A 19224-nucleotide genomic window follows, 5' to 3' on the forward strand; every position below is an offset into this window, starting at 1 on the left:
GCCCCCCCCCCCCCCCCCCTTTTTTTTTGTGGTTGGTTGTGTTTGTGTTGTTGGGGTTTGGCTTAGGAATCAGAGAGATCTCTATAATGTCGATCTCCTTTTTTTTTTTATAACGTTTTTATTAAATTTTTCAATATTTTGTGTGATTTCTTTAAGATCAGTAACCACTGCATCGCTGGATGAGATTGTGTCCAGATTTCAATAGATACGCTCTCACACACATTACGTAGATTTTATGCCCTTATTTTGATTCAGAACGCTTTCTTCTTTTTTTTCTCTTTTATTAATAACAATGATTGTTCAATATTTTAATAATTCGTTATTAATACTTGTTTTTTTAATTTCACGGTTTTGGATGACTTCAAACACGGAGTGGATTTTCCAATGTTCTTCAATTTCTCTAACCAGAAAAATATAATTCGGCATCTCGAGTTGACCTATCTTCATACCTCAAGGGTTCTATAAAGAACATAACATTTCACATTATATATATGTTATGAGTACCATCATCATTTATATTATATATATATATATATTTCAGATAATTAAACAAGGAATAGATTTATTTATTTAACTTTGACTGAGAGAATCGAAAAAGATTTGCTCATTTCTAATTAATATTTCTTGTTTTATTGTCAAATATGTAATGATATATATTTTAGCAAAAAATTAAATGTTGACGCAACAATATAGATACCAAATAGCTGTGAGATCATATTCTATAAGAAACTTATAAAGAAAGGGAAAACAATCGTACTATATATGCAAATATCGTAAAATTAATGACTAGAAATTTACTTATTTATACTCTATAGTAATCTAATATCATTATACACCAAACCCGCATTTAGTTTACAGATTCATTAAATCGTATGATATTATTACACCAAAGTCGCATTTAATTTTTAGATTCATTAAATCTTATTTGCAGCGTTTGGAGAGATTTTCCACGATATATATATTCACGCCTAAGTTTATATCAATAAAGAACTTATAAGCATCCTGTGTCGTGGTAATATATCATTTTATCACCGGACCCCGAGAACTTGTTGACTTATTAACATTCTGTAAGTGCATTTTAAATACGATTGTCACGTGTGTTCTAAATTCGTAATTCATATATCGTATTTGCATATTTTGCAACTCTGTTCTTTTATGATGAATATATTGAGTCCATAATAAGCATAATGATCGAATTAAATTAACCACCCTGTGGATGGCTATTTTCCACGTTATTCATTCTTAAATATTATATTGAGTCTATAATAATCTGTTTAAATTTTCTTTTTTTTTAAAAAAAAAATATATATATATATATAGATTAAAAATTAAAATCAAAATTTATGTGTACTTGTTATCGTATTTTATTTTCTACCGATGTTTTCAAAATTTTAAATACAACAAATGTATTATAATTTAACCTTATTTATTTATTTATTTATTTATTCTATAACGTATTTTTTTTTTTAAACTTTAATGAATATTAAATTTTAAAAATAATATTTTAAAAAAAGTGGAATCCAAAAACTTAGAGATTGTGTCAACAGTTGTATGACGCACAGGACCGAATTTATTAGTGCAAAAAATGTGTCCTCGGAATTCGTAATTATATTTAGTTTTGTAACGTTAGTTTCATTCATCATTTGTTTTCCAAAATCTTCAACCTTTATAGTTTCGGTTCACGTTGAGTTTAATTCTATTTCCATTTTATTTGACTCCCGAAGGCAATGTGGTAACGATGACTCAAAAACCAATATTGTATTTATGATTTTATATCCAACAAAAAAAAAATCATTATTCTAAGCCGATGTCGTGATTCATGTGATACTTCAACGTGTCTCTTAGCATTTAATAACTCAAAAGGAGGACTTTTAAGTGTGGGGGTGTCACCATTTGGAAAAGAACAGACTTACGGATACGTGCCACGTGGTAGGTCAGATGCTGACGAGTGATTATTCTTTCTTAGAGATGACGCGAATATCAATCCATCTATTTATTTATTATTAATTGTTGGTTATTTAAATTATTAATATTTCCCTGACCATGGAACACCGTATATGATTACGTTTATTTATTAAAAGAAATTTCCATTGACGGGAAACGAAAAAAAATAGAATTATAAGCAATCTATATAAATACATGGTAAATGTGTGTGTTTTAGATATCATGTAACCATGCGTGTGTCCGTCCGTGTGGGAATATAATCTCAAGACCTAATGGGCTATAAATTCATAATGCATATTTGTCTTCGTGTTCTTCTTCTTATAAAAAAATGATTTTTATATGTTTTCAAACGAATTATCTTTATATTATGACTAAGTCGTGTTAATTATACACATTTTCTTTTTATACATAATCTTAATATTTAGACTTTTTCGACTCATATGTGACAATAATTCTATATCATCAATAATAATATGTGGATCAAACAAATGATCTTCAGGCATTGGTCATTTAAATCTTCAATTTCCATTGAGGTCCGTGCCGGCCAAATATTTATATTAGATAAACTTACTTGGTAAAAAACATTTAGTATGTAAACCGAGTGCTATAAGATTTTTTTATATATAAACCACGAAGTGTAACGAATTTTAAGTCTTGCACATTCAAACTAATCTTAGATTGTCTTTGGATCAGCACACTAAACGACAAAAGACTATCCTAAATGTTGTTCCATTCTCAGGACAGGTTCGAACCATGGATCTTTGGTTAAGAGATAAATATGTTGAACCATCTATTTCAATTTTTCAGATTATATAACATTTATTTTTAAAGAGTGTATTTTTTTTTTGTAAACGAGTGTCATGGACCGAAGTTCAGACTAATATTGAAGTCGAGAGTAAACCATGTGATTGGAGTTATATTACCCTCCCCAATTTGAATCTCGAATTCCGGTAGAAACAGACGCTTTATATCTTTGGTTGAGTATCTTTGATATAAAGTATCTTTAATACGTATAATAACAGCTGTTTATATGTTTAGGGAAAATAAGAACATCTAATCCGGGTGGTCCCAAACGACAAGCATAAATACGAATAAAAATGTGGACGGAAATGGATTATGGATATACGATACATACGTATACATACACATATACATATACGTGGAACAAACAGAATAATATTCATAATGATAATGGAAAATATGAGGGGGAACTTGTATTAAAACAAGGGATTATGTTGAGATTAGATGTGATTTGATGAGTAATTAAGATGGCAAAACACCAAAAGAGACAGATCATGGTGGAGAGGGTATTGGTATATATTGTAGATTTTGCGCACATGCATATTGTTTCACACAGAGTCTCTCTTTCCTTCCTTTTTTTTTCTCATTATATATTTTTAATTAATTAATCCATTATTTTATTAATTTTAAAAATGGTTTATCGAATCAAATCCCCTTGATCCTGTTACTTACCTCTACAGCCAATCAAATTCTATATTATAATCCTTTATTATTATCTTTTACATAAATATTTGTTAACTTTCTACGTAAAGATTCAAGTGGAAGAAATTTCAACAAAAACTCAAAACTAATTTTCTTGTCTCGAAGATATCACCTACAAAATAGTTTAGTTTATATTATATCTTTAGTGCGCAAGTAGTCTCTTACCCAAGCATTATGATTTATGACATATGGTTGCATGGAAAATAAATTAAAATGTATATTTGTTTTTAATAATAATAAACAATATGTGTAACATAATAAAAGATATCTAACGTATACCCCAATTAATTGGCTTCAATCATGCACGTATAATTATTTTAATGAAAGGAGGGATTTCTGGTCACATAAACACATGCATGCATGATGTACCAAACCATGCACCTAGCTGTTGAAATTTCAATAACTTGATCATATAAAATAATGCATGAAGATTTGCATACACGCATTATTTTTTTCCGGACAATTATCCAAATATCTTGGTTCTAGTTATGGTTATGCAGAATCTAATGCGAACGTGCATTATATCATATTCTAACTTTATGTCCAATTTCACATTTGTGATTACATTTGAGATATGGTTCAATTGCCACAGATATTAGAAATAATGAAAAATAAAACAAGCATTGATAAAAACTAAAATGGTACCCAATTCAAGTGGTCGAGTGGTTGAGTTGAGGTGGGTAACACCTCAAGGTCAAGTGTTCGATCTTTCATGATGGGGAAGGAGGTAATTTATAGGCTAATTTGATTCATATACAAAGACTGCTCTCGGGTCGGAGGTTTACCTAGCCAGTATGTCCGAATGGTAGCAGTTAGGGGTTTTCCATTATAAAAAAACAAACTAAAATGATATCCTCTATTTTTTTAACGTATAATTAGTGATAAATAAACGATTCCGATAATAAATATTTCTAGATTCGCCCTTAATTGAATCATGTTTGTAAATCTCTTTGAAATATATGAGATCCATGCATTTCAAGTTTAAAAACCAAAAACCCGAATTGCTAAAGCATAGATATTGGCGTCAATATCACAATATTTTATACATTAGAGTCATATGTTCTTCCACCAATTATCAATTCACGTCATAATAGATCGTTTGCTTTGCAATTAAGGGTTTTGGGCAGCTTTTTGATAACGTAGAATTCTCAATGGTACAAATTATATCTCAAGTCTCAACGATATTATAATTATAAAGTTTAATAACGAGAAGATCATATAGACATATCATAATAATAAGAAGTGGCTTCTTTTTACAACTGGTCGGGGAGACCTCGGAATCCCAAAGCCGCATGTGGAGAGATGCTCATTTATATGTCAAACATTGCCTTTTTAAATTTCTTGATTTTCCCACTTTCCATAATTTTTATTTAATATTGTGAATATTTACGTACAACTAGTTGAATGCACCCATATATTTTTTTTACTGATATGATATATATTTATTACACAAGAACTAATCCATGTTTAATTACAATTAAAGAGTAAAATCTAACAAACAGACTCAAATCAAATAAAATATACAAAATATTTGGATAACACCATGTGTGATAATTCGAAGAAAATTGATTCTTTTCCCACAGAGTGAAAGAAAAATAGAAGATAAAGGAAAAAAGAACTATATATATATATTTTTGTTACATTCACAATTTCGGTTATAATTTTTTTAAAATTTGTCTGTCAAATTATTTTTCCTTCATAGGACAATATTTTGCCTCCATCTCTTCTAAGTATATCTTAACACAAGCAAATATATATATATATATATATATATATATACACGCACACATATATAGAAAAAAATAAAAGACAAAAAACGTAACTACTAAATCAACATCACAAGTTGTCTCATTGGGCGATCTATCCTTGGATATGGATCCATGACCATGTTGGTTTATTTTTAAGGTTGTGTGTAATTATTGGGCTCAGTATCTTCACGTACGATATAAATCAAGTTTCTATATATTATACGAAATATTGGATCTTCTTACATATATATGGTGATATTATTGGTACTAGTCGATCTCATCATGCAATCAAATTGAGGAAGCTTCTTTGGTTGAAGAACAAAGTAATGATCCAACTATCTATTTTCTATTCACGTGGGATGAAATTATTTATTAAGATGTTGATCCAACATATATATATATACACACACACACATAGTTAGAAGAAGAAAGATATACCATGTAATATCATATACAATGACAATGTACTATCTATAGTCCGGATATAAAACTATATATATGTTTCTCTTCCGGTGAATATATTATATTTGTATCCAACTTTAAAGTAATCAAATGGTTGTAGTTTTAGTTATAGAGTGTGGTTGGAGTGTTATTTCTTCTAGAGGTTTCATATTCGAGCAACAGGTTGGAGAGAAAGGTAAATTTTTCACTAAATGTTATCACCGGATCTAGGGAGATTAAGTAGAACGAAGACTTCATGATTAATAAAAAAAGATGTGTATATATATATATATATATATCCATCCGAACTCTCTTTGGCTATTAGGATGGCCATTTCAAAGTTTATCAAAGGTTCATATTATGAATATGCACGTATATATGTTCAAACACCGTCTTTAGGAATATTTAAAGTGATATAGATACAAATAAACATATTTATTTTATTAAATGTTCGAGATATTAATGAATTGAAATTGATCTACATTACGAAAGATGCAGTTCTACATCAATTGATCTATATATATGATGTGAGCACTAGCTATGATAAAAATGTTATACATACATACATATATATATATATGTGTGTGTATATATATTAACTTTTTTTGTCAAAAATATATATATTAACTTTTCTACATGAAATATTATCTGAAATAATTATTTTCATCTCGTGGAAGTTGCATGCGCCTTGTTGAACCTCATATTTATAGTTACAAGTAACGAAACAAAGGCAAAAGAAGATTAATACATACATAATAGACGTGTACGTATATATCTATATATATAGAGAGAGAGAGAGAAGGAGAGATGGATGAACATATGAGTATGTGTATGTACGTATTTGTGATCACGCATTGATTATAATTAAATTCGATTCGGGGTATCAACTGAAATTGGACCGTCATTACTTGTCCAACCCACCTGGGCGAAAATTATATAAAATCATGATGTTAATCTTTTATTGAGGAAGTTTCCTCCCCCATTAAACACAAATATAATAAAATTAGTTTCAATTAAATATTAAGTTCCACTTTCGTCTTTCTGGTTTATATTTTTAACAATCCTAGCAAGTACAGATTTGCTCAGTTGGTTTTTTTAAAAGATTTAATTCGTTGTTTACTCACCATTAATTAGTTCATGATGTTGTTTGCTATTATTTTACTAATTAAGGGTGAGTTCTTTTGCTCTGATTTTAATTTATTTTTCATAATTTTATATTTTTGAAATCTATATTAGAACCGATCTCAGTACACACAGATCCTTGCTCGGAAAATCTTGTGCTAAGTGAAATTTTATACAGAGATTTTTTTTACGTACGATTTTCAAAAGAAACATAACATTTTCACTTCAATTTTTTTAAAAAAAATGTAGGAGGCCCAAGTATAAACACCTAGGCCTTCATACATCTGGATTTACAGTGCATAATAGGCCCATTTCTAATATGGTCATACCATAAGGCTACTAGGCCCAAATTCATCATTATAGGCCTCAAATATAAACCATTAGGCCCATTTCTTCTATCGTTTCGGCTTGAGCCGAGCCGAGCCGAGCCGAGGGGGATAAGACATAATCTGTCATTTTCTGAGACACTATCCACGAACGAGAGGGAACAGACATATAAGAACAGAGGCGAAACCAGTGGCTGCATAAGATAAGGATTTAAAGCCCACACCTTTCGTTCTCCTCTTCCGCTGCTGGTTACGCGTTGGGTTCTGGGAGAACTTCTCAGAGCAAGACGAGAGGTAGTTCTTTTGCTGGGATTGTGCCCAAATGGATAACTTACCTGTATTTTTCTGCGGGTTCTTCGTTTTCCGGTGATGGGTTTTTGATAATTCGGAGAGGGTTCTTGGTAAGTTCCGGTTTTTGCTGGTGTGGTTGCGGTGTGTGCCCTGTATCAGTGAATTCGTCGAAATGTTTTGTCGAGAAGATGGTTGGAAATTTCGAGTTTACTCTATTGTGTTGGCATGACATTGGGAATTTCGAGTCTTTTAGAGGAAATTTCATCAATTGGGTGATTGAGTTTATGTTTCTTCACTTGAATTTTTCTGATGGCAAATTGTTTTGGAGAATGTTCCATGAACCATGTAGAGGATGTTTTGTCTAAATCACACAGCAAAACTTTGGATGGGATTGGTATTGACATGTTTCTATCTGCTTGAAGTTCATTCTGTACAAGTGCTCATTCTTGGATATTATGCTTTCTATCCGTTCTACACCAAGTAATTCAGCATGTACCTTGCTTTATGTTTGATGTTGATCACCATAGGAATGAAGAAATTGCTGTTTTAGCAGCTAAGGTAAAGCTATCTAGAGATGACAACGCCAGCTATCCCTTCTTCTATCGGCAATGTTTCTCTCATTCCCAGGGCCACGTTTTCTTTGAAGACGAGCGATTGTTCTGTCAAGTGTGGTATCTCGAGGAAACCTGGAAAACAGTCGTTATCCTCACTAAGAGTTGTTCTACCTCTTTCAACCTCACTTAGATTATTTCCAGCATATGCAAGGCAATATGTATTGCATCCTCGGTTTAGAACCTCAGCCACGGGGACTGATGTGGTAGTAGAGGAACAAGATTCTTCTGCTGCTGATGAAAATTCAGGAGGAGAGCCGGTTGAAGCAAGTGAAAAGTCGGAAGAATCTCCTGCTACTACATCTCAGTCAAGGCGAGCAAGGATGGGTAGGAAGAGTGAAATGCCTCCTGTTAAGAATGAAGAGCTGGTTCCTGGTGTGACCTTTACTGGGAAAGTACGAGCAATCCAGCCCTTTGGCGCTTTTGTCGATTTTGGCGCCTTCACTGACGGTCTTGTCCACGTCTCACAGCTGAGTGATAACTTTGTTAAGGATGTCTCAAGCGTCGTATCCATCGGTCAAGAGGTGAAAGTAAGACTGGTGGAAGCGGATTTTGATGCCGGGCGCATTTCTCTTAGCATGCGGGAAAATGATGATACCCCAAAACGCCAATCCGGTAGCGATAAGCCGAGACCCCCGAGAAAGAATCCTTCAAAAACATCACAGAGGAAGGAAGATTTGAAAACCTCAAAGTTCATGAAGGGGCAGATGTTGGAAGGAACGGTGAAGAACTTAACGAGGTCAGGGGCTTTTATCTCACTCCCCGAGGGTGAAGAAGGTTTTCTTCCCACCGCTGAAGAAGCAGATGATGGGCTTGGAAGCATGATGGGCAGCTCTTCACTGCAAGCTGGACAAGAGGTTAGTGTACGTGTGTTGAGGATATCAAGGGGACAAGTTACTTTAACAATGAAAAGTGAAGACGGTGATAAATTTGATGAAACACTCAATGAAGGGGTTGTGTATACAGCAACAAACCCATTTGTGCTTGCATTCCGTAAGAATAAGGACATAGCCTCGTTTCTGGACAAAAGGGCGGAAGAGGTGGAGAAGGAAGCTGCTGAGAAACCAGAAGAGACTCCTCCGAATGAATCAGATGAGGTTATTAAGGACATTATCACGTCAAATGAAATCAACGAATCATTAGCTGGAACTGAAGAATCCACCAATGAGTTATCTGAATCATCTGAAGAAATAACTGAGCAGATTCTCTCATCAGAAACTCCAAAGGAAGAAGAAGTTGTGGAGACCAAAGCTGAAGATGATTTGTCCGCAAGAGAAGTACAAACAGCAGAAAGCGAAGAGCTAGAGCAGATTCCAGATGATAATGGCAGTGTCATGAGTTCGGAGGCAAAACCAGATGTTCCTCCCATTCCAGAAACCAAGGGTATGTGACTTGTCTTTCCTTAGTATCTAAGCTGCTTCTTTTAAATTATGTTGCAAGATCTTCAAGAACCCAAAAAAAAAAAACAATAAGGGGGATTACCGGTTCATTGTTTTTTCATGCATTGCAATGACACTCTCTTCTCTTCCTGTGATCAGATGAAGAAGAGAACTCTACTCCTCTGAACTCAACTGTCGATGAAGTTTCACCTTCAGAAACTCCAGCAAGTGAAGAGGTTGAGAAGAAGGAAGTGGTCGCTGAAGCACCAGTTGTTGAAGCCGAGGCTCATGCTCCTGCTCCTGTAGTAGCAGAAGCTTCTTCTGAGGAAAATGGCAATATTGATGCCGATAGCAGCTCCCCCAACGGAAGCATCAAAGGTCTTTCTTTTATCCACCTTCCTGCTTAAAGCCTTGCTCACTGACATTCATCATTAATGCCCATTCTCTTATAGCTTCATCTATAGTTTTCGTGATTATCCCCATTTTGGAGTTTCCAAGATTTGAGTTGTTCTACTACTTTGAGACAATTCGTTTTCGTCTATTGTTTTCCTGAATTCTGGGCATCGCTTAAAATGTTGATGACCATTGTTTCCTATTTTAACTTCATATTTGAGATAATCTCAGATGGGCAAATCTCAAAATTATACTTCTGAAAAGATCATGTATATCTCTTCTATTTCTTTTACCTGATGTGTTCTCTTCTACACAAAACACAGGAAGCATATCACCAGCTCTGGTGAAGCAGCTTAGAGACGAAACAGGGGCTGGAATGATGGATTGCAAGAAAGCTCTCTCAGAGACAGGGGGTGATATAGTCAAAGCCCAAGAGTACCTTCGGAAGAAGGGTCTAGCGAGTGCAGAGAAGAAAGCCAGCAGGGCAACAGCCGAGGGAAGAATCGGTGCTTATATCCACGACAGCAGGATCGGTGTCCTCTTGGAGGTTAATTGCGAGACAGATTTTGTCTCACGAGGCGAAATTTTCAAGGAGCTTGTTGACGATCTGGCGATGCAGGTAACTCAACTTTTTACTGATTCTTCTGCATTTTGTTTCCATCATCAAAGGGATGAAACAAAATCTCTATGAAGCTTCCTGCTACATATGATATAATGTAGGTGGCTGCTTGCCCTCAAGTAGAGTACCTTGTCACCGAAGATGTTCCAGAAGAAATCGTGAACAAAGAAAAAGAGATGGAGATGCAAAAAGAAGACCTTTTGTCAAAACCCGAGCAGATAAGAGAGAAGATAGTTGAAGGTCGGATAAAGAAGAGGCTGGAGACTCTAACATTGCTCGAGCAACCCTACATTAAGAATGATAAGGTGACAGTGAAGGATTGGGTGAAGCAGACGATTGCAACTGTGGGAGAAAATATCAAGGTGAAGAGATTCACAAGGTACAACCTTGGAGAGGGCCTTGAGAAGAAAAGCCAGGACTTTGCTGCTGAAGTCGCTGCTCAAACCGCTGCTAAACCAAAGGCTGAACCAGAGAAGGAGCAACCGAAAGCCGAGGAGCCCAAGGAAACTGCTGTAAAGTGAGAAATTTATATCTTTACATTGACTAAGATCTTTGAATTCAGGCTATAGAAAGATCAAGGCTTTTTCAACAGATTTTGGTACTGACATGAAGATCACAATCAAATACTTGCAGGGCAGCATCAACAGCAGTTTCAGCTGCTCTCGTGAAGCAACTGCGCGAAGAAACAGGAGCCGGTATGATGGACTGCAAGAAAGCCTTAGCTGAGACAGGAGGAGATCTTGAAAAAGCACAGGAATACCTCAGGAAGAAGGGCCTTTCAACCGCTGACAAAAAATCTAGCCGTCTTGCAGCGGAAGGCAGGATCGGCTCATACATCCACGATTCTCGCATTGGAGTTCTGATTGAAGTGAACTGTGAAACGGATTTCGTTGGCAGAAGTGAGAAGTTCAAGGAATTGGTTGATGATCTTGCTATGCAAGCAGTGGCCAATCCTCAGGTATGAAGAAATCTCTGCCAAAACCCGTTTTCTTTGCCTCTCGAGTCTCGGTTGCTTATTGAGATCTCTACACAGGTGCAATACATCTCCATTGAAGACATTCCAGAGGAGATAAGGAACAATGAGAAAGAGATTGAGATGCAAAGAGAGGACATTTTGTCGAAACCCGACAACATAAAGGAGAAAATCGTCGAGGGGAGAGTCTCCAAGAGGCTGGGAGAGCTTGCACTGCTGGAGCAACCATATATTAAAGATGACAGTGTCCTGGTGAAGGACCTGGTGAAGCAAACAGTGGCTGCTATTGGGGAAAACATCAAGGTCAGGAGGTTCATGAGATTTACACTTGGAGAAGACAACTGAGGTGTGTGACCACAGCAAATAGAGCAATTTTTCAATGAGGAACTTTTGATCACCTTCTGATCGATGTTAAACTAAAAAGCTGTAATTTTGTACTTGAAGATACATTTCTTTATAAAGCTTGTGAGTCAATAAAATAGTTTCTTGCGTATGTTATTGGAAGGACGAACAGAAGGACTTGATCTTCTTGATAGTAAAGGACAAAGATTACATATACTTCACCAGGCCAAAGCAAGAGCTTTTTGAAGGCTAAAACAATTCCAAAACATTTGGCTTTACCTTCTTAAGATTCAGGTCCTAGCCCGTACCAGGCACAAACCTCCAGAGATCAACGAAAATATCTACTTCTTTCCGCTTGTGAAACTTGTAGAGCTTTGGCAAGTCATAACGCAGCTGCAGAGGAAAACATGATATGATAGAAGAAGTGAGATAAGCAAAGAAAACAATCGGCACTTGCATTTACCAGTTTGGGTAATGTTTAGGCAACAAATTTCCTATGAAAGTTCTAATCTTTAAGCCCACCTCGCACAGAACTTCAGCACTTTTTGCACCCAAGTCACGCAAAGCCGTCCTTTTTATGTGCTGAAAGATTGTGAATGAAAATGCAGATGTCATCATTAGCATATTAGATTGTTAACAGTTAGCAAGACCGTCTGAAAGAAAGCAGCACTCACTTCTCTTGTGGATGTCTTATGCAAGGAATAAACAGCCTGAGATGCAACCTGCCAGGTCAAGAAAATAAGGGTATCACATAGATTCTGCTAGTTTCAGAACAAACAAAATCTACGGCAAAGATGAAATCAAACATCGAAAAACAGTTAAAGCATTTTCTTTCCAGCCTACCTTCATTGCGACGGAGAGAAAATCCATGTCAGCACCTTTCTTCCGTGTTCCAAAGGGAGGGTTCATTACAACAGTATCAACAAGCTGGCCTATATGGGCAACAATGGTGATCAGGAGATAGGGTAATATCAAAATGACTAACAGAAAAGTAAATTGTGTGATACAGATCAACATAAGATCCCAAGGAACAAAGAGGGTTTAAGAGATTTCCTTCATTAATATCCTTACTGTGAATGAGCTTAAGAAAGCTAAAAAATGAACAAGCAGAAGAAAAAGCTTTCACCTTTCAATTTCAGGCTTGTTATGTCACACTGAATGAAATCTATGTCCAGCTGCAAAACTGAAGCAATTATAAAAAAATATGGAAATGTTATAACCAAGGTAACGTCCATCCACACAAGAAAAGGATGTTAACCTCAAGTTCCTCTGCATTTAGTATTGCTGTTTCGAGAGAATCAGGGTCAACATCAAAACCAATCACATGCCTGTTCAGAGCAACAAAGTGCTGAGATCAATCAAAACTTCAGAAGAATGGGAACAGATGTAACAGAGAGAAGAAAAAATGGAGGGCAGAAGATGATACTCACGATGCATCCAAAAGACAAGCAGCAGCACTTAATGTACCACAGCCGCAGCCAAAATCAGCCACGACCTTGTTACATATATCTCCAAACGAATTCTCTGCCTACATGAAAAGAGCAAGAACAAACCCAAACCACCAACTTAAGGTTTCAAGAACAGGAACAAAACCGGGAAAAAAAACATCCACAACTCTAAGATTATTACACTCTCCAACTAGATCATTATACTGCAAACCTCAAATTCAGGAAAATTTCCCCTGTAATTAGCATTTTAAACGATGGGAGTACTATCAAGTTAACAACTTTATCACAACCAGAGTATAGTATATGCTATTCAATCTCTCAACCGAGATGCTCAAGTCGATTCATCATCTAAAAGGAATAAACTTTTGGAATGAGATGATAACAAAACGACCCAATTCATAAAAACAGGAAAGCAATCACAGGAGCAACAAGCTGGCGGCCAAAACAAAGGAAAACAATAAACTTTGCAGCAGAGGAAGAAGAAGAAGAAGAAGAAGAAGAAGAAGAAGAACATAACCGTGTAAAGCATGCGAGAAGCAATGTGAGGACCAGTTGGGTACTGCTCCAGTTCCACCTGCGACATTAGCAGAGGAAATCAGCAGCAAATTCAACAGATAGATAATTCGCAAGTAATTCTTGGAGAAAAAAAACCCTAAATTCAACAGACCTTTGGATTGGAGAATTGCTCAAGATCACCTAACAAGCTTTCCAATTGCTTCAGCTTCATCTTCTAAGAATTCCTGAATTTGTGACGCTGATAACGAGAGATGGCCCTTTTCCGGGTGTCTCTAAAACCCTTTCTCCGTCCTCACAACACGAGGCAAATCACAAATGCTCAATATCAAACCCTCTGACCCATCCGGTGTCTCTTTCATGAAATAATAGACATCAGTGTACAGTGCGTATGCCCTAGTAAGTAAATGTAAAGTTAACTTTTATTTAACACCGGTTTAGCAAAACCAAACCAACCGAGGTCGGTTTAACAGATCAACATTTGAACCGGATCTGGTTATATTGGACAAAGCGGAATTAAAAAGAAGAAAGCCCACATATGAAGAAGGGTTTGGTTCCATTTTTTTGTACATATTAAAGTCTTACATTCCAGAGGAGCAGCACGCCAAACATAAAGAGGACAGATTCATAGATTTGATTATACAGAAGCAGAGAGGGCCTTATTAGAAAAGATCAAACACCACATTCCTAAGCACAAGAATGCCTCAAAAATGGCAAAATTACATATCTGGGAAACATTATCACATAGCAAGCACATAAGCAAGTAGCCCCTGGAGATGGCAGAAACTAGTTTCTGCTCCTGCTCTTCTCCATTGCCCTTGGAGCTGATGACATGCAGAAACACATCAGTAAGTGATCACTGTCTTCTTCTTCTTTGTTTTTTTGTTAGATCATATAAGATTCTGGAATAATTGGCGGCAAACTTGAGATATTGCAGTTCAAGAGCTTGACAGAATCAGTAGGGTATCTCTGAAAAAGGGTAATTCAAGAAGAACAATACCTAGGCCGATAGCTTCTGAGCTCTTCATGATTCTCAGTCTCTTACAGGAATCTATAAACATTCTGCAGAAGGGAAAAAAACAAATAAGCTTGAGAGGTCATGCTCCTATTCATCCCTTGCTGCCATTCTTGTCCATGCAAAACATCTTCCGAGTTCTGAAGTTCATCACTTAGTTCTAGAGATTGTCCTTATCATGAGCAAGAGCATTCAATGATATGTTTTTTTTTTGGTATCTGGGTATCCTGGAGTTCGATCTCGGGATGGGCAGATGCTTTGCACCCCCGGTAAAACGAAGTTCAATGACGTAAAGAAAATCAGAACCGATCCACAAATTCAAGTATTGAAGATGTAAAGAAAATCAGAACTCACTCCCAAGGGACATCGCCCTCAAATTCAAGTATTGAAGATGTAAAGAAAATCAGAACTCACTCCCAAGGGACATCGCCCACCAGCATCCAGTCACCATCTTTATCCTCGTACGTAACCACATACTCAGATCCACGCAAGAGATCGCTCAAGCGGCTCTCGTTCAATCCATCTCGGCCAGATCCACCATGTGAACCAAACTGACCTGAAAAAAAAAAGAAAAAAAAAACATTCAACAGTTCAAGAACTTGCAACTGGCTTCAACCCAGTAAAGCTGATCATATGAGGGAAGGTAAAATCAGGGAAAAAATTTACCAATCTTGAAGCAACTGAACATCTTCTCGAGAGCAGAAGAGAGCTCGACATAGCTTTTGTACATCTTGAGATCGATTTTCCTCAAGTACGGAGCACCTTCCATGCTTACCTTCACGTACAAGCAAGATTCTGATCTTACCTTGGCTTCTTCTGAGTTTTCGCCCCCGTTCTTCTGAGACTGAGAAGCCAAACTGTTCTTCCGGAAAGAGCGAATTGGTGGCCAACCCACTACCTGTGCCCTGCCAAAGCCAGAAGCCTTTCTGCTTATTACATACTGATAAGATGGAAATCTCTTCATAAACTAAGAAAGAGCCAGAAGAACCAAGTCTGATACGTATAAAATCTCCATCGCTTAAGCAATAAATACACCAGAAAGCAGCGTCTGTGAATATGAGACAAGATTTTCCGAGTTTCATTTCATTTATGAGTACAATTTCTTTTCAGAAGAAGCATAAACAAAGCAGTTTCCATCAGCTCAAACAGCTACACGAGCTACATATCTCAAAAAAAATTTTGAGTATCCATTTCCCAAGGATCAAATTTTTCAGAATTCTTGAACTCAGTGGCCCCAAAGAAGAAACATAAAACCGGCGAAGAAACTAAAATTCAGCATCACAACCTTACCAACACTGAAAGAAAAAGCCAAAGAAGTATAAGAACAGAGAATCTTTCTGGTGGAAAAAAGACCTACTTTGAAGCAGGAGCTACACCAGAACCCTTCTTCTCCTGAACCTGTGAGGCCGGTTGAGCCAACTGCTCCGCCTTTCCATCCTTCACGGCGGAGCCACCGTGACCCGAACCCGGACCCGACCGAGCAGCATCAGCACCAGTAGATCCGGAAGAGAAGACCCATTTTCCAGACCCGTTGATCGCGTCGGAGAAGACCCTTTTGGCCCCCGACATGGAACAGGAGCTCTTAAGCGACAGGAATCCCGGGTGGGCCCGTTCCGGCGACTCGGACCCAGGTAACCCGAGTCTCAGCTCAGTGGCCTTGAGGTTCAGACAGGACCTCCCGTCTCTGGTTTTGGTTTTGTCAGAAGCTTCCATTGATGGAGGCTCTGAAAAACCTATGTAATCATGCTCTGCTACGAGTTCTGACATTAAATCCGGAAACTTTTTCTTACATTGGACGAGAAGAACATAAAACACTATGGGAGACACCAAGAAAAACAGGAAATTTGGCTGAAATTTGAGGTTTTGGTTTGCTAGTGGATTGTGCTCAGAAATGATGGAGGGAGGGAGGGAGGAGGAAGCTTTTTATTTATTCCGATGGATTTTTTTTTTGTTTTTTTGATGGGGTTCTCACATTTTATAAATAAGCAGATTGGTATAAAGCAAAAAAATCTACAGAATTCAACATCTCTGTATTTATTTATTATTTTGGGAATACAAAGTTCATTTCTTTCTTTTTTTTACCCCAAGGTAATTTGTTCATTAAGACAGTAGTAGATATTTTAAAATACAAACATTGATTTTTCATTTTTACCATCAAATGGATTTTTTTTTTCTTGTGAGATATGAAAAGAATCAAGATAAGCTACAATTGGTCTTTAATTATAGAGATCATTCATTTGCGAGGTATGAAAAAAATACGTAGTATTAATAAATGTCGAATACGGCGATGTATACGTACGCCACCTCTGCGGAGACATCAAACCCGACAGGTCACAGAAAGCTCTCGGACTAGTAATAATTATGAATATAAGCGGCGCAGGTTAAGCTAAAATGCGCCCCGAATTTAGTCGGCGTGTGGGTCAGAGCTAAAATGCGCAGGAGATACCGTTGTAAAACATGTAATCATCCGGCAGTTGACTTGAAATATTGGCCGGAGGTCGTATATTGTCAGTGGATATACCGATGATTGAAAAATATAGTTGGTTTCTACTGTTACTTTAATAATTTTTTAATGGTTAAAAATCGTGCTTTCGTTGTTTTGAATATATAAGAGAATAAGACGGGTTTAAATTTGGTTTTATTTGTGTCATCGATTTACATGTAGAATATAGATATTTATACCACTCTCACATTTTAAATCGATTCAAACTAAATTAAACGGGTTTTAATCTGTTGGTAAATTTAGAATTAAATTGAAAGTTGTTCTGTTTATACGATAATGTATCCTAATAGACATTGTTCATACTCCCCCCGGGACATTGGTCGAAGGATATTTCTCTAACGCGTGTGTAGAAGCGTATGTATATGTGTGCATGTGGGTGGGTGTACAGTGCAAAGGAAATAACCAAAATATTGCACCGATAAAATAATAATAATATATATATATATATATACACAAAACAGCAAAAATGCGAGAAGGGGCAAAAACGTCATTTTAATGTGTTGGAGGGGAATGCTTTCCATGATTAGACGGGGAGGAGAGAGAAGAGAATCTTGAAAAAACCAGAGATGGGGCCCGGACACAAAAGTGGGGCCCACAAAAAACGAAGATGACTTTCCCAGCGAGAGCCGCAGCGGCAGCAAGATTGAGCAGTGTTCCCAAATAGGATTTGTGGTCCCCACCACTTTACTCAGATAAATCACCCTCTCGTTTTTTTGTTCTCTCGTTTGGATCCACGTCTCGATTTTTTGTCGTCTCATCGTCCCTCTGTCCGAAAATTATTTACAGTTTCGAATCTCGTGTGAATTTTTGTCGGATTTAATGTCAGTTTCTGCTGTGAAAACTCGAACCAATGATTTTCCCAATCGATTATTATGTTGGATTCTTCTGTTGTGGTTAGAATATATAAAGCACTATTAAGGGTAAAATATATGGCGTTTTGAATGCATGCATGCCGTATGATGTATCATTCATAATCATGTATGCATTGATGATAATTTTTCATTTTTTTAATCTTAAAATGTGTTACGTTCTATAATTATTGAATTTAGATTATGTGTATGGTGGTAATTACGAATATTGAATACGGATTAGCTATAGTTGCATGGTGATTAAAGAAAAACATATTATAGAAACAGGCTGGTAGTTAGATATGTAAATATATATCATATAATCTGGCATATACTATAGATCTATTTCTGCATGGTAACGTATTCGAAGGAGAAAAGGTAATTTACACCCTTGTTGTACAGAGGAAAAAAAAACATGCAAATATATCAAACCAAATACCAAAAACTTGTATCTAGAACATTTGTGTGTGTATAACTGTATATACATATATTAGAATAATTGTTATGTAACTATTATGGGTTCATCCAAATATGTGTGTATCTAACTATCTATCTACCAAATATTGTTTTTTTGGCTTTTATGTTTTAGGTAAGTTTCAAGGTGTCCTAATCAAACAGTGTATTTTTTTTTCCTTTTTCACCTGTCTTCATTTTTCTCTTTTTTTGGGGGGTTTTCGATGTTTTTTTTGGTGGGTCATAGTAATATTGCAACTTAATTCCACTATGATTATGCCAAGTGGCCATATGAGGATAAGGTTAGGGATTATATTATCTCCAGCTTTGCTGTTTATCTGCTCATTACCCTGCAGATTAGCATCTTAATTATCATCTGTAATTAAAAAAAGGACTTTCTATTTGTTATTTTTCTTGATAATTTATTTTATTTGTGTATCATGCATTTAACCAAGACGATAGAAACGTTGGGAAAAGAAAACGGTAGTGATACATTTAAGATAAGCTTGATCCCTTGATCTTGGATAAGTTTTACATTTAATATTATTCACACGCGCGCGCGCACACACACACATATATATATATATATATATATATATATATATATATATATATATATGTGTGTGTGTGCGCGCGCGCGTGTGAATAATATTAAATGTAAAACTTATCCAAGATCAAGGGATCAAGCTTATCTTAAATGTATCACTACCGTTTTCTTTTCCCAACGTTTCTATCGTCTTGGTTAAATGGAT

At 36.1% G+C, this 19224-nt stretch overlaps 3 protein-coding genes across 4 annotated transcripts; 1 reads left to right on the plus strand and 2 right to left on the minus strand.

Moving 5' to 3' along the window:
* The first annotated feature begins 7270 nt into the window (after window positions 1-7270).
* LOC104804019 lies at window positions 7271-11843 on the plus strand. Of its 2 annotated transcripts, none has more exons than XM_010528154.2 (7): window positions 7271-7378; window positions 7903-9369; window positions 9525-9743; window positions 10082-10377; window positions 10479-10894; window positions 11011-11335; window positions 11411-11843. In XM_010528154.2, the coding sequence occupies exons 2-7, from the start codon at window positions 7950-7952 to the stop codon at window positions 11693-11695; spliced, it is 2961 nt and encodes a 986-aa protein (XP_010526456.1). In that variant the 5' UTR covers window positions 7271-7378; window positions 7903-7949; the 3' UTR covers window positions 11696-11843. The 2 variants fall into 2 exon arrangements, with proteins under 2 accessions (XP_010526456.1, XP_010526457.1); XM_010528155.2 differs by having other exon boundaries at window positions 7281-7485; window positions 11411-11695.
* On the minus strand, window positions 11821-13986 carry LOC104804018 (methyltransferase-like protein 5). The gene is made up of 9 exons (XM_010528153.2): window positions 13808-13986; window positions 13658-13714; window positions 13123-13220; window positions 12951-13020; window positions 12819-12867; window positions 12536-12624; window positions 12367-12414; window positions 12215-12274; window positions 11821-12085 (listed from the first exon to the last, which is right to left on the minus strand). The coding sequence occupies exons 1-9, from the start codon at window positions 13865-13867 to the stop codon at window positions 11990-11992; spliced, it is 627 nt and encodes a 208-aa protein (XP_010526455.1). The 5' UTR covers window positions 13868-13986; the 3' UTR covers window positions 11821-11989.
* A 204-nt stretch (window positions 13987-14190) lies between these two features.
* On the minus strand, window positions 14191-16618 carry LOC104804020 (auxin-responsive protein IAA27). Its single transcript, XM_010528156.2, has 5 exons — window positions 16026-16618; window positions 15335-15573; window positions 15083-15224; window positions 14654-14715; window positions 14191-14477 (listed from the first exon to the last, which is right to left on the minus strand). Exons 1-5 carry the CDS (start codon window positions 16433-16435, stop codon window positions 14440-14442), a joined length of 891 nt encoding a protein of 296 aa, XP_010526458.1. The 5' UTR covers window positions 16436-16618; the 3' UTR covers window positions 14191-14439.
* Between the last annotated feature and the right edge of the window lie 2606 nt (window positions 16619-19224).

Source organism: Tarenaya hassleriana, unplaced genomic scaffold, assembly GCF_000463585.1.
Source record: "Tarenaya hassleriana unplaced genomic scaffold, ASM46358v1 Cleome9, whole genome shotgun sequence".
NCBI classification, from domain to species: Eukaryota; Viridiplantae; Streptophyta; class Magnoliopsida; order Brassicales; family Cleomaceae; genus Tarenaya; species Tarenaya hassleriana.

Coding starts and splice junctions, on each gene's coding strand:
- LOC104804018 (XM_010528153.2), bottom strand. CDS start 13,867: ATGAAGCTGAAGCAATTGGAAAGCTTGTTAGGTGATCTTGAGCAATTC. Junction 13,221..13,657: donor CTTCTCGCATGCTTTACACG/GTTATGTTCTTC, acceptor CTTTTCATGTAG/GCAGAGAATTCGTTTGGAGA. Junction 12,625..12,818: donor AACAAGCCTGAAATTGAAAG/GTGAAAGCTTTT, acceptor TTGCCCATATAG/GCCAGCTTGTTGATACTGTT.
- LOC104804020 (XM_010528156.2), bottom strand. CDS start 16,435: ATGTCAGAACTCGTAGCAGAGCATGATTACATAGGTTTTTCAGAGCCT. Junction 15,225..15,334: donor GTTCAGTTGCTTCAAGATTG/GTAAATTTTTTC, acceptor TTTTTTTTTCAG/GTCAGTTTGGTTCACATGGT. Junction 14,478..14,653: donor CTCAGAAGCTATCGGCCTAG/GTATTGTTCTTC, acceptor GCATGTCATCAG/CTCCAAGGGCAATGGAGAAG.
- LOC104804019 (XM_010528154.2), top strand. CDS start 7,950: ATGACAACGCCAGCTATCCCTTCTTCTATCGGCAATGTTTCTCTCATT. Junction 9,370..9,524: donor TCCCATTCCAGAAACCAAGG/GTATGTGACTTG, acceptor TCCTGTGATCAG/ATGAAGAAGAGAACTCTACT. Junction 11,336..11,410: donor AAGCAGTGGCCAATCCTCAG/GTATGAAGAAAT, acceptor ATCTCTACACAG/GTGCAATACATCTCCATTGA.